We start from the raw sequence: 14,018 nt of genomic DNA, 5'->3' as shown, positions 1-14,018 counted from the left end.
CTGTCCAAACAGGCCAGCTACTGCTGTCACTCTCCCATTGCCCACAGGGTGGCAGTGTCCTCCAGTTCAGAGGACTGCGCTGGGCTCTTGGGATCCCCCAGGCTCTCATCCAGAAGGGAGTCCTGAATCCTGAAAGGGAAGGAAGCAACCCACTCCTGCCTAGCCCACTCCCTTGCAAGCTCTGAGCATCCCACTCCTGCCAAGCCCACTCCCAAGCTCTGTAAATATGTTGGTGAGCAATTGGAACCGCTGTTCCCCTTGCCTTTTGAGATCAGTTCCACTTAACCTGCAGGAACCCTAGACTACTCCTTCACCCCCTAGAGCTCCTTTTCTGGAACTCTCTGCATGCACTGGGCAGAAGAGCAGAAGAACCAGACCCAGACCTTTGGAATCTTCCCTTGTTAGGTTGCTGTCTCCCTCCACCTACAACGTGAGGCCCCAAAGCTTTCCTGAAACTGAGACCATCCCTCTTCCTCCCCATAGCAGAGTAGAAGCACACACACACACACCCCTTTTCTCAGGCCTTGACTGGAATTAACTAAAACTTTGCCTCTGGCAGGGACGGACAGCACAGTAGGAGTCCTTTAGAGGAATGAGGGAAAGGGTCAACCACTTTCCCCCCGAGTCTATGCACCAAGTTAAGCAGCCACACACAATCCCCCAACCTCACTTTATTGGACGAGGCAGCAGCAGCTGTAGCCCTGGGGCCTAGTCCGGATAGCGGGGAATGGAGACTGTACAGAATGCGTTTTAAATGCCAGGAAAGAATTCACTGGTTCCTCCAGTTCACAGAAGGCTGCCAAGGCTGGAGCCTGAGCCTGAAAGTGGAGATGAGGGGAGGAGAGGGTGGCGAGAGAAAGTTGTCGTGACGGCGAACCTGCACTACCCTGTCTTAATGTCTTCTCTTGCCTAAATGGGCTCCTCCTGTTTCTGTTATTTCCCTCGCAAGCTGCGGGGCTTCCCTCCGGCTTTGTGGGCCTCTGAATCCCGCTAGTAAAACTGCTCCCCATCTCTGTACAAATGAGAGAGCCACGACCTCTGCCCCTCTGGGTTCCAGCGCGCACTTGGGTGCGGGTGATCCCTCCGGAAGTCGCTCTGCTCCTCCGGCCGGGTCTCCTCCTCTTTCCGGCCACTTATACCCTTGAGCACCAAGAGTTCGCCCATTTAGGCCGCCTCCAGGAACGGGAGGGTCCACCCCACCACCAGGCTCTCAAAGGGTGGGGTGGCGCCTCGGGTGGGGCGGGCTGGAGGTGGGTGAGGACGGGAGAGAAGGCGTGAACGGGGGCACGGGGCGGGGCCGGCTCAGTCGGGGTAGATGATGAAGCCGGAGAAGGTGCTGTACTTGTTGGTGTTGCCGCCGTGCACCTTCCCGCCGTCCAGCTTGATGAAGACCTCGTCGCCCACGTCCAGGTGCAGAATGACGCTGTTGCTGGCGTAGTCGTAGTTCTGGTCCGCGTCCTGAGCAATGGCGCTGGCCCGGACCTATCGAGGGAGAAGAACCCCCTCATGCTCGGTGTGGAGCTGGGGTGACGGGAGGGGTCGGGGCTGCTGGGCGTGCGAAGGCGGCAGCGCAGCCGCCGCAGGGTCTGGGGAGGACCAGGAAGGAGGGTAGGACATGGCGGAGTTGCTCCAGCGCTGCCATTCACTAGCTGTGTGACGCGGAGCAAATTCCACGCCTTTTCTGGACCTCAAATTGATCTATAAAGTGAAGGATAATAATAGAACCCACCTCATAGGGTGTTAGGATTAAGTGAATTACTACGTGTGAAGTGTGTTCAGAACAGTGGTTTGCTTTTTTTTTTTTTTTTTTTTTTTGAGACGGAGTCTCACGCTGTTGCCCAGGCTGGAGTGCAGTGGCGCGATCTCGGCTCACTGCAAGCTCCGCCTCCCGGGTTCCCGCCATTCTCCTGCCTCAGCCTCCTGAGTAGCTGGGACTACAGGCGCCCGCCACCGCGCCCGGCTAATTTTTTGTATTTTTAGTAGAGACGGGGTTTCACTGTGGTCTCGATCTCCTGACCTTGTGATCCGCCCGCCTCGGCCTCCCAAAGTGCTGGGATTACAGGCTTGAGCCACCGCGCCCGGCCTTTTTTTTTTTTTAAGAGGTGGAGTTTCGCTCTTCTTGCCCAGGCTGGAGTGCAATGGCGCGATCTCGGCTCACTGCAACCTCCGTCTCCCGGGTTCAAGCTATTCTCCTGCCTCAGCCTACCTAGTAGCTGGGATTACAGGCGCCCACCACCACGCCCTGCTAATTTTTTCTATTTTTAGTAGAGACGGGGTTTCACTGTGTTGGCCAGGCTGGTCTCGAACTCCTCATCTCAGGTGATGCACCCACCTCAGCCTCCCAAAGTAATGGGATTACAGGCGTGAGCCACCGCATCTGGCTCAGTGGTTTCCATTCCTAAATTATTTTTAATGCATTTTCAAATTACTATTGTCATTTAAAAAATAAAATTGGCCGGCCAGGCCCGGTGACTCATACCTGTAATCCCAGCACTTTGAGAGGCTGAGGTCGGCGGATCATCTGAGATCGGGAGTTTGAGAAGAGCCTGACCAACATAGAGAAACCCTGTCTCTACTAAAAATACAGAATTAGCTGGGCGTGGTGGTGCATGCCTGTAATCCCAGGTACTAGGAGGCTGAGGTAGGAGAATCGCTTGAACCCAGGAGGCAGAGGTTGCGGTGAGTGGAGATAGCGCCATTGCACTCCAACCTGGGCAACAAGAGCGAAACTCTGTCTCAAAAAAATAAAAAATAAAATAAAATAAAAATTTGCCTATAGGATAATTTCTAAAATTCTGAACCGACTTGGACCTCCTGTCAGTCCTCATGGAGGGTTGGCTTCCCCAGTGGTGGAGCATAGGTGTGCCTGTGCGTGTGCCACAGAGTGCAGGCCATGCTGAGATGCACTGTTGCCCTCTCGCCTGTGGGCGTGGATTTCCCGACCGAGCACCCGCTGGTGCCCAGGCGCGGGGAGGTCGTCTTCTGCCAGAACAGGGAGCCCTTCCTCCCCTCTGGGCTCACGGCGGTCGATTCGGGCCTCCAGCCCCCCTCTTCTAGAGAGTCCCACAGGGGCTGGTTATTAACTCATTAATTATTCATCATTATTCTAATCACTATTTACCGTCCCCAGGGCCGCAGCGCCCGCACCGAAGAATACAGAGTGGGAGCTGCGCGGTCCCCTCCCCCTCTGAAACCCGCACGAATTAGTTACACACTGGCCCCCTCCACCTCCTCCCAGATACCCCACATAGACAAAGCACACCTACTCGGTGTTATATGCAGATAGACACCTCTCCACTTTCAACATCTTTGCACTCCGCAGTCACACACACTCCCTGATATACATATTCTCTCACTCCATGAGGACGCACACTCACTCCCTTTCCCCGGGTTCCTGGGGCAGCCCTGCTGGGATGAGACCCCAAAGCAGGTCTGGGGGCAGGCAGACGCTGCCGCGGTACCAGGCTCCCGCAGGCTGAAGCTCCTGGGTAGCCACCACTCCCTTCATGCGGGACATCCTGAGGTCACCACTCAGCCCCAACCTCCCTTTGCGGCCTGCGCAGCTCTGGCACCTTCTCCCACCTACCCCACACCTGTGGCCTCTAGTTCCCACTTTATGTGAAATTTTGGTGCTAGAGCTTAGTTCTTGGGGCTATTCCCCGAAAACAGAGGCAACAGTGACTCCAACTGCCCACAAAGGCAGGGAACCACGGAACCTGGATACTGAGAGATTGCTAGGGAGGGTGTGGGGCCTACAAGACCAGGCTAGGGTCCAAGGCTTTTCTACCTGTCCCTTGCCTCTTTCCTCCCTCAAATCCATTCATTCCAGCCACCTGGCTGACCCTTGAGCTGCCAGGCTACAGACTCAGCTGAGGGCAAGGCTGTTCTAGGCCCCCAGCCCTGGGGTGAGAAATAGGACAACTGATCCGCAGGTGAAGTGAGCAAGCTAATGTTTTCTTCCTTTTATACCTTTTCCTCAAACATCCAACCCAAATGCCCCCAACTTGAGAACAGCTGCCGACTTCCTATTGCCTGAGACATGAATTCCATTCTAATTCGAAGGAGTCTGGACTCCAGTTAGCTGGTCCAATGCAAGGCTGGGAGACCCAAAGGCCAGGAGGGCTGCCGCGGAAGAAAGGATAGGCCAAGACGGGACAAGAAAAGAGGCCAGTTGGCAGGGCCAGACACCAAAGACATCTGGTGTTGCCCATAGTTGCAATGTGAGGTCGCAGCTGCAGAGACACTCAGGTTTGAGTCCTGAGTTCTAATTCTAACACCATTCCTACACTCCCTGAGGCCCTAGGCAGGAGGTTTTCCTTCTCTGGCCCCCAGTTTCCTCTGTGGCTAAATGAAGCCGTCTATCGTTCTTGGCAGCCTCATGTTCCTGGATTCAGTGACGCCTTTTGGGGGAATAATCTCAGGTTGTGGGATGAGTGCAGGGACATCTAGAGAGCGACCAGTCTGAGCTGGTTGGGGGGAGGGGCATCTCACCTGTCCGTTCTTCATGAGGTCAGCCCACATGCTGGTGCCGTCGCCGCCGCGCATGAGCACGTGGTAAGCGAAGAAGTAGACGCCTGGCATGGGGCAAGTAAACTTGCCGCTGGCTGCCTCATAGGCGTTGCCCACGTTGGTCACCACGTCGTCGAAGCGCAGCACCTCGTAACCCTCGTGGGGCCGCCGCAGGCCGGCGTAGAAAGCAATGCGAGGCACGTAGCCTGCAGCAGGCGCCACCCCGCCCGGGCCTGGGCCGGGAGGGCCCGGGGGGCCTGGCCTGCCGGGTTCTCCAGGGGGCCCTCTTGGACCTGGTGGTCCCGGGGGCCCCCGCAGGCCTGCTTTCCCGCGCCGGCCCACCTCTCCCTTGCCGCCCGGCGGGAAGGGGGACACGGAAGCAGGCGCGCCGTCGGGGCCCGGGCCTCTGGGCCCATGCGGGTCGCACACCATGCGGCAGCGACCCAGCATCTCGTAGTGCGCTGGCCCGCGGGAGCTGTGCACCAGCAGCGGGATGGCCACCAGCAGCAGCAGCACCATGGCCACCCCGACGGCCGCACCCGCCACCCTCTTGCGGCGGCTCAGCCGCGACGCGGCCAGGGCCAGCAAATCTTCTTCACTCTTGGGCGCAATGGCTGCCGGGGCCCGGGACTCTCCGCGGGCCCAGGAGGCGGTGACCCGCCTTGGGCCTGGGTCTGCACTCCCCCGACGGCTGCCCCCCCACTCCCCTTACCCTGCCTCTCCGGGTCCCCGCCGCGGCGGTGCCGCTCCCCAAGCCGTCTGTCAAGGGGAGGCCCCTCGTGGGTTACGTCAGGGGCAGCTCCTGACGGTCCAGAGCCCGTGGTCCTCTAGTACCCTCCCGTTCAGTCCTAACGATCCTGGGCACCTGAGATCCGCGGCTTCTCAGACGGCTGGTTTCTTACAGATCTAAGATGCCTGCTCTCCAGACCGCTGCTTTCTCAGGGATGGCGCGGTGCCTGGGTCCCAGGCTGCTCAAATAGACCGCTCCCGGCTGGAGAGGGGACTACTCCCCGCGCTCCGGACGTCCCGGGGTCTGAGCTGTGGGTGCTGCTCACCGGGCGCGATCTCCTGGTAGGTTTTGCGCTCTGCCTCTTGGCAAGCACCGACTCACCTTGCTATCCCTGCCGCGGCCCCAGCCCCCGCTAGAGCCCTGGCCCGCGCCTCTGTCCTGCGAGCGCGGTCGGTCTCCGCGTCCCTAACCTTCCTCCCCTCCCTCCCGGGCGGCGATGCGGGTGGTGTGAGGCGCCGAGCGGCCGGAGCCACTATAAGCGGCCAGAGGCGGAGCGACCCCTGGTGCCCAGAGTGGGAAGCGCGGGGGCGGGGCAGGCAGCCGCCCCCACCCACGTCCTCCCCGCCTCCCCTCCACCCCCCACCGACCCTAGGTTCCTTCCCGGCCCTGAGCGGGTTCTTCAGGGTCTCGCGGCCCCCACTCTATCTTTACTTTCACCCTTTACCCGGAGTTTGGCATTCTCAGAGCCCAGAGGAAACCCAAAACAGCGATGGGATAAAGAGGGGTCACGATACAAACACGCATAGTAGGTTCCCGAGGTAAAATGAGGGGGAGGGACCTCATAAACAAACAGAAAACAAAATAAGAAGGACTAGAAAAGATAGAAATTCGCCACCCCACGCCCCTTAGCGCCCGTGACCGAATAACATGGTAAAGGGTTCAACTGATACTAGTTGGCCTGAAGTGGAAAAGGCAAATCTCTAGCCAACCCCACACCCCCACCCCTCAGTATTGGGGCGCGGAGTGGAGTGTGTGTGTGTGTGTGTGTGTGTGTGTGTGTGTGTGTGTGTGTGTGTGTGTGTGTGTGTGTGTGTGGAGAGAGAGAGAGAGAGAGAATAAGAGAACAGAGCAGCCCGGAGGAGCAAGCAGGAAACCGACAAGAAAGCAGAGAAGGAGCGACAGAGAAATCAAAGAGAAGGAAAGCTAGATAGAGATGCAGAGACAGAGACAAAGCTTCGAAAAGAGACGGACTGACAGCCCCAGAGGGGGAGAGGGAGAGACAGAAACAGAGGAAGAGAGACCGAGCCGGGACAGGTTGACAGATCGAGAGAGAAATGTAAATGGCGCGCTGCAGAGAGACACCCAGGTCCGTGTTTGGACTCCAATGTGACACATCAACTGTGGGGAAGACGCGGGGGCAGGGCGGCTCTGCCAGCAGTGCTAGGCTCTGGGCCTGTGCGTTGTGACAGTGTGCTCCAAAGTGTGGAGGTGGCCATGGGATCCTGGCCCTGTGTGTCCCTGGGTGAGTGCGATTGTGGATTGTGTGTTGTCTTTGTGTATGTATACGTGAGGGCTGTTTGAAGGGAGGTATTTGTATTTGTCTTCCTCTTAGTCCCTAAATTTGAAGCCCACAAATGCCATTTTTCCTACCTTGGAACTGAGAATGAGGGAATCTAGAGTAGAGAGAGGAAGTCAGAAGACGGCGGTTTTCTCATTTGCCCTGCTCAGCTCAGCCCAATGACACCCCTGCCCTGGTCCCAGACTTATCCAGTCCCAGGAGTCTCTGCTCCTTCCTCCTTCAAGAGTTTGTTGTTAGATGAAACCCAGAGAAGTTGGATCCCACATAATGGGTATTTGGGGTGGGAGTTGAAGTTGGTCATGCAAATTAATGTAAGTAAAATGGAGATTAGGTGCTAGGCAGCCTCCTGTAAGAGGGGACTGTACCTGGCTTTCAGAGTGGCTAAGACATTGCTAGACACAGGCATTGCTAGATCAGAGTCCAGAGAAAAAGCTATTGACTGCATCCTTTCTTAGGGCCTGGGCCCTCTGGGGAAAATGGCTTGCTCACAAGGACCCCAGAGGCTAGGAAAACAAGCTCTAGGACTGGTAAAAAGTGGGGGCATTTGGAGACCCTGCAGGTGAGTAGCGGCAAAGGCCTCTTAGAGACCAGGATAAGCCAGGACTGTCATGTATGGGAATACATTGTGTAAGATGGAGGGCACAGGGCACACCAGGGCATGATTATTCGATGGAGAGTGATTTCCTCCTCTCTTGTTTTCTGTACTCCTTCTTGACCCCTGCCTCATAATGATGCTGGGAGAGAGAGATTCCTGAGGCTGGGCCTGTGTTGGGGGTTGGGGGAGGCCCCTACACATCTGCAAGGAGTGGGAGAGAAAGGATTGGCAGTCAGTGGGGGAGGGGCCTCCTGCTCCAACCATAAATACAAATTTTATTCAAGGTCTTTGTCACCATTTGTCTTCCTCGGGGGGCTGAGGGCCGTGTCAGCCCTCTGCATGTCTAATTCTGGATCTGCTCCCCCAGGCTGGATGATGGATGGATCAGAGAGCAGACCCAGGCTCACACCAGCCTCCCCTGCCTGATCCTCAGGCCCCATCCACCCGAGGTCCTGCCACTCCTCTCCCTCCCTTTGCCCTCCCTCCACTTACCAGAGGCCCCCTCTGCCCAGCCGCGCTCCCCACTCCACCCATTCTACTTACCAAGGCCCCCTTTTTAAGTCCCTCACCTCTGCCCCTTTCAGGTCCCAGTCCTCTTCTCTCTAGAGTTTCCCCTCTCCTCCCATCCCCAGCCCAGGCTGTGAGCTGTGGTGACCAGCAGGGCTGCAGGCGGCAGCGGATCTGTGTGGTTTGGGAGCCGGCTTGGCTCAGGGGGAGCTGAGGGGCCAGCTCCATGAATTTATTCATGTTCTGTTGCTCTTTCCCCACACTCTGGAATGAAGCTGCCAGCTCACCAGGTCCTTATTGCTTCCCCTGCAGCTGCCACATTCTGCCAAGAAGGGACCTGGGTGGGGCCAAGGCCAGCCTGCACACCTGGGGCCAGAAGCCAAGTGTCTGGGCTGGAGGGAATGCTGGGGTCTGGGACAATTTACCCAGAGCTCCTCCTGCAGCCAAACTGGGAAGCCCCAGGGAGGTGGTATGATTGGGAATGGGAGGTAGGTAGAGAAGGGTGTGCTGCAGGACAAAAAAGAGGCAGTGGAAGTGGGGGGCCGAGTTGGCAGGGGGAGGGGAGAGGAGAGGAAGCCTTTTACGGCGTCCTAGGCTCCCCCATTTAAAGGTTAATGCAGCCTTCAGATAGACCAATCTGTCCTTGACTCTGCATTAACCTTGACCCTAACCCCTATTTATATGCTTGACTCCTCTTCGATCATAAAATGAATTTTAACTCCAGAAACTGACCCTAAATGGAATGCCTCCCTCACCTGTCCAGTACCCAGGGGGCTCCCCAGAATTCCCCCCAGGGCTATAGCTAGTTGTGTGTCAGAGTTCTGAGGACCAGACTTTGGATTTGCATGTGATTAGCATATGATTTGCGTGTGATATGTACCTTCTACTCTGCGGAAGTTTTCATGTTAAAATTTTATGAAGTCTAGTGGAAAGGTCCTGGCTCCTTGAAAGTTTTCTCCTTTTGTTCCTTCTCTCACACTTCTTGTCACTGACCCAGACCCCCTCAAGGGAAGAAAGAGGGTGAAGAGGTGAACAATATTGGGCCCTTGGGAGGGAAGGCTCCAGCAAAGTCATATGCCTCCATCACTTGAACGAGCCTCAGTTTCCTCATAAGTAAGAGAAGAGAAACCTCCCTTCCACCTGACATTTTACCAAGATCTAAGGAAACACTTTTTTTTTTTCCTTGCACTCTCTCCCTCCTCCCCTTCAGGGCCAGTCACAGTGTGGTTCTCCCTACTTATTCCCACACTCTGGCTTTCAGCTCCCACATTGAAGCTCGCATGGATCTGGAAGCAGCCTGGGTTGCCTGATAGCAGTCCTCTAGTATGAAGAGAAAGGAATCCATGTGAGAGGACAGGGGAGGCATGGAAAGGGAAACATTATTGAGTTCTTATTGTTTTTTTGTTTGTTTGTTTTGTTTTGTTTTTTATTTGAGACGGAGTCTCGCTCTGTCGCCCAGGCTGGAGTGCAGTGGCCAGATCTCAGCTCACTACAAGCTCCGCCTCCCGGGTTTACGCCATTCTCCTGCCTCAGCCTCCCGAGTAGCTGGGACTACAGGCGCCAGCCACCTCGCCCGGCTGGTTTTTTGTACTTTTTAGTAGAGACGGGGTTTCACTGTGTTAGCCAGGATGGTCTCGATCTTCTGACCTCGTGATCCGCCCGTCTCGGCCTCCCAAAGTGCTGGGATTACAGGCTTGAGCCACCGTGCCCGGCCTATTGAGTTCTTATTGTATTTTAGGGCTTTAACATGCAACTTCTCATTGCATCCTCACAGCACCCCTTAGAGTTAGCTCTATTGTCCCCATTTTACAGGTAAAAAAACTGGGGCCCAGAAAGGGGAAATGACTTGTCCATTATCACCCTGTAAGGGATAGTTCTGGAATTAGAGTTATGACCTCCTGGCTTTCTTCTCAGTTCCCTAGAGGAGATAAATGGCACCCAAGGCAGTGGAAGAGTGAGAGAGGCAGGCCGGGAGTGGGCAGTGAGGTTTGAACGGCTTCTGGGAGACTTTTGTATGTGAGGCCAACAGGGTTGTGTCTTGCCTCCATGTATCTCCCAACCCCCATCCTGACAGTGTTAAACCTGACGCCCAACAGGTGCTCAACTGTTGGCTAAAGGATGGACAAAGTTAGTTTCAGAGAACAACTGTCCAGATGGAGGAAGAGAGGGCAGAGAAAAGGGAAGCAAAGGAAAACGAAGCGAGTCAAGGAAAATTTGCTTAAGGGACAAAAGGGAATCCTGAAGTCGGCTCTTCTCCAACTGCAGCTGGGAAAACCGTCCCAGCCCAAGAACCTACTCATGGCTTGACTCCTTGCAGAGACTACCCGCCTGCCTCTGCCATCAGGCAGAGAGAGTGAGTGCAGGGCCAGGCCCAGGGCTCTCACTCATCAGCCAGTGCCTCTGGCACCAAAATTCAGTGCAACCTTAAGTTCAAAGTGTGGCACCAGGGTCCACGGGGCTGAAGACAAGCTCCTGGCTTCCTAGAGAGTGGGTAAAGACTGCTTCTAAGGTGTCTGTCAGGCCAGAGCTGTTGCTGGCTGACTTTGGCAGCCCTCCACCCCTGGCCAGGTGCTGCTCCTAGCCTTCGCCTCCTCCACCTTCCTTTGTGCTCCCCGCTGCCTCCACCGCTCGACAGCTCCAGCCTTCAGTTAATGAAATGTGGGGATCCGCTTCACAGAGAGCTGTCAGACCCCTCATTTCTCCCCTGGGATATTGACTCCGGCTCTGGGAGACCCAGAGATGAAAGGAGGCGGGTGGGGTGCGGGAAGCTGATGGGGCGCAGGCTGACGAGAGCCCGGAGACCAGGAGGTAGTGCTAAGCTCCAAGTCTCGAGGGCTTGGCTAAGCGAGGAAGGCCCTAGGATGCTCTTTCTGCTTGGGGTCCCCAGCTTTTCTCTGACGAGCAGGATACTTAACGAGCCCCAACCCACCGCACCCGGACCTGGACCCCAAACTAGCACCCCAGGCGAGCTGGACTTTAGTGAGCGCCGCGCGCAGCGCCTCGGAGCCGGAGACCGCTGCCCGCTGCCCGGTGCTTCCTCCCATCTTCTTCCATCCTTTCCCTCTTGCTCCCCCTCCCTCCTGCACTCCCTCCCCGGCGGCCGCGGCCTTTATTAGGGATTCCGCGGCTGTCGGTCCCGCCATCCATCCTGTCCGCCGGCAATTAGGCGGCCAGACAAAGAGCAGCTTCGGATGGATGAGGGTCCCGGCGGATCGGAAATGTGAAGGGTCAGCGCTGCCGCCCGCGGCGCACCCCGCTCCCCCTTCAGCATAATCACCGGCCGCCCGTCACTCAGCCGGCCGCCCGGGGAGCTCCTGGGCCAGGCCCGGGAGAGGGCGGGGTGCGGCTGCAGCCTAGGCGCCCAGGGCAGGGCGAGGGCGGACCTGCGGCAGGGCGCCTCCTGAGGAGCAGTGGAGGACTGCGCCTGAGGCGTTTGCCGAAGGGAGGGGTATTATGGCCCCGGGCGCTCCCCGAAGGGAAACTGGGGCTAGCAGCTTGGGGCCTCCCAGTGGGGAAGAGGGAACAAAAGCTGCGGAGACCAGAGGCCCGAGGTTCAGGGCGCCCCCTGCTGGGAAGCTGGGGACCAAGCCTTAGAGGTCAGGCAGGAACAGATGAAACCAGGCCCAGGGCGACCCCTCCTAGGGAAACCAAGGGTTTCTAGCCTGGCGCGCCTCCTACCGGCTTTGAAGGACACTGCGCTTCTGTGCCCGCTCTGTTCAGAGAAATCCAACCAATCCTCATCCGCTCAAAAGAGGCTCCAAGTCCTGGAGAACCCGGGGGGAGCCTAGAGGGAGTTCAAGGAGTCCAGGTTTTACTGCAGATTCTTTGGCGCTAGCTCCCAGCTGACAAATCAACATCTCAATCTGACAATTAGTGGTCGAGATTGGGGGTGAGGGGCTCTCACAGCCCTGGCCGCTTAGCCCTCCTGGCGGGAGGCAGAGAGGTGGGCGGTGCTGGCAGTGATGAACGACTCCAGGGGGGCCCGGGGCCCCGAGCGCGCATTCATTACTCGACTGACAGGCGGGTGGCGGGTCGGGCGGGCTGCGAGTGGACGTGCCGGGAAACAGGCCAGTAGCAGGAGGGGGCTAAGGGAAGTGTTTAACAGTCCCACTGCTCCATCTGCTCCTGGTCCTTCGCCTTGACCCTGGGACTTGATTTCCTTGAGCTCGGCCTCCCAGTTATTGGAGCTGGCCCTGGCTGGGAAGCAAGGGCGGGGACCTAAGCCCTCTTCTGGGGTTAGGTGATTTAAGGTCTGAGATGTCAAGGAAAGGTATTAGGCAGGTATCAAGACTAGGCGCTTCGGTCTGACCTCTGAGAAACTGTGCGTGACTTGTGCACTCAGAGATGGTGTGTATGACAGGGATTGATGAGTGTGGATCGCACGTGGGGGTCAGTGACTGTGTGTGTCAGTATGATTTTGCCAGTAGAGGTGTGAGATTCCCATCTGAGGATGAACCACCCCTCCCTGTGTGTCCACCCCCTGTGTGTCCATCTCCCCACTACCCCCCAGCTGGCTGTCAGCTCTGTCTCCAGTTATGGAGGAAATGGCATTGCGCACTGTGACGGTGACAACTAAGGTGTGCTGCTGAGGTGGGGGGTGGGGGTGGTGCTAGATGTTAACTGTGAGAGTGCTGGTCAGGACAGCTGCTCCCTTCCAGCACCTTCACCACTAACATCCCTACCCTGAGGGTCTTGAAAGTAGTGGATTGATTTTTTTGTTTGTTTGTTTTTTGCCAAAGTTTGGACACCTAGTTGCTGTGCCCTGGGGAACAAAGTGATTACTACCAGAGTTGTCTAGCCCATACTCCGACACATATACGAGGTCTCCAATGTAAGATGTGATCTCCAACCCATGTGGCCTCCCTAGGCTGGTGTGGTGGCCAGAGAGGAGTTGGTAGATGTTGAGCAGATGCCTGTGTGATGCTCAGGAAGAGAGGGGCTGACCTTCAGACCTCCAAGGCAGCCTACCTCTTTGGAGCCTGTATTAGCAGCCTCTGAGATCCTAATCTTTTGGGTCTCAAGTCCAAGTTAGTTACTAGTTTATGCCTTGGGAGGATAATGCTAACTGCACTTTAATTCCTCTCCCTAATAACTCTCTTCAGTTTTGCTTGGTCTCCACTCTCAATCTTCATTCTCAAAAACACCAAGAAGTTGAACCTGGCCTCCTCCCCAGCCCTGAACCTCCTGGGTCTACAGAGCAGAAAACTGGGCTGACTCTGGATCTCTGGCCCCCTGTTTTTTTCAGGGAGACCCTTCCCTTTGCCTTGTTGTTCCTTGGGGCTAGGGTATCTCTTGGAGCTTCTGTATCTTTATCTCTGTACTCTTTTTCCTCCTCCTCCTCCTCCTCCTCCTCCTTCTTCTTCTCCTTCTCCTTCTCCTTCTTTTCGGGGTCTCGCTCTGTCTCCCAGGCTAGAGTGCAGTGGCTCCATCTTGGCTCACTGCAATCTCCTCTCCTGGATTCAAGAGATACTCCTGCCTCAGCCTCCTGAATACCTGGGACTACAGGCTCTGCCTGGCTTGCTTTATTTATTTATTTATTTATTTATTTATTTTGTATTTTTAGTAGAGCCAGGGTTTCTCCATGTTGACCAGGCTGGTCTCAAACTCCTGACCTCAAGTGATTCACCCACTTCAGCCTTCCAAAGTACTGGGATTACAGGCGTGAGCCACGGCGCCCAGCCTTTGTACCCTCCTTTGTGTCTGCATATTTCCACATTTAGGAATCTTCCAAATTTGTCTTCATACATTTTCGGGGGCTCTCTCTTTGTTCCTCTTGGGGCTCTTCTCTTTAAGAATACACCAGCCCAGCAGAATACCCCAAGGAGATTGGAGTAGGAGGAGGAGGGCTTTCTTCCTGCCCCTATCCAGAGGTGATTGCTAACCCAAGGATGGTCACACCGTGTCAGGACTCGGGCACGCGCAGGTCACTTCACATTCTGGGCACAGACGCCTGGTCGATGCCCTGCTGTCCCTCCCTCCTTCCAACCTCCCTCCTCCTGGCCCCCGCCCCCTCCGCCCGCCTGGAAAAGGCAAATTTGACATTTTTAAATCCCGAGCCTTAAAGGGATCGATGCGGCCCGGGGGCCCCGCCCGGGGTC

At 56.4% G+C, this 14,018-nt stretch overlaps 1 protein-coding gene across 5 annotated transcripts; it reads right to left on the bottom strand.

Moving 5' to 3' along the window:
• Positions 1-657: 657 nt before the first annotated feature.
• LOC105492877 (complement C1q like 4) lies at positions 658-5,782 on the bottom strand. Of its 5 annotated transcripts, XR_011609166.1 has the most exons (4): positions 4,492-5,782; positions 1,343-1,482; positions 1,037-1,140; positions 658-818 (listed from the first exon to the last, which is right to left on the bottom strand). XR_011609166.1 is itself a non-coding variant. In XM_024796338.2 (3 exons), the coding sequence occupies exons 1-3, from the start codon at positions 5,026-5,028 to the stop codon at positions 770-772; spliced, it is 726 nt and encodes a 241-aa protein (XP_024652106.2). In that variant the 5' UTR covers positions 5,029-5,782; the 3' UTR covers positions 658-769. The 5 variants fall into 5 exon arrangements, 3 of the variants coding, with proteins under 3 accessions (XP_024652106.2, XP_024652107.2, XP_011758513.2); XR_003020723.2 differs by having other exon boundaries at positions 1,037-1,482; XM_024796338.2 differs by lacking the exon at positions 1,037-1,140.
• Between the last annotated feature and the right edge of the window lie 8,236 nt (positions 5,783-14,018).

The sequence above is a fragment of the Macaca nemestrina genome, chromosome 10 (assembly GCF_043159975.1).
Source record: "Macaca nemestrina isolate mMacNem1 chromosome 10, mMacNem.hap1, whole genome shotgun sequence".
NCBI lineage: Eukaryota > Metazoa > Chordata > Mammalia > Primates > Cercopithecidae > Macaca > Macaca nemestrina.
The sequence above is the reverse complement of the archived record's forward strand: the minus strand, read 5'-3'. Positions and strand labels throughout refer to the sequence as shown.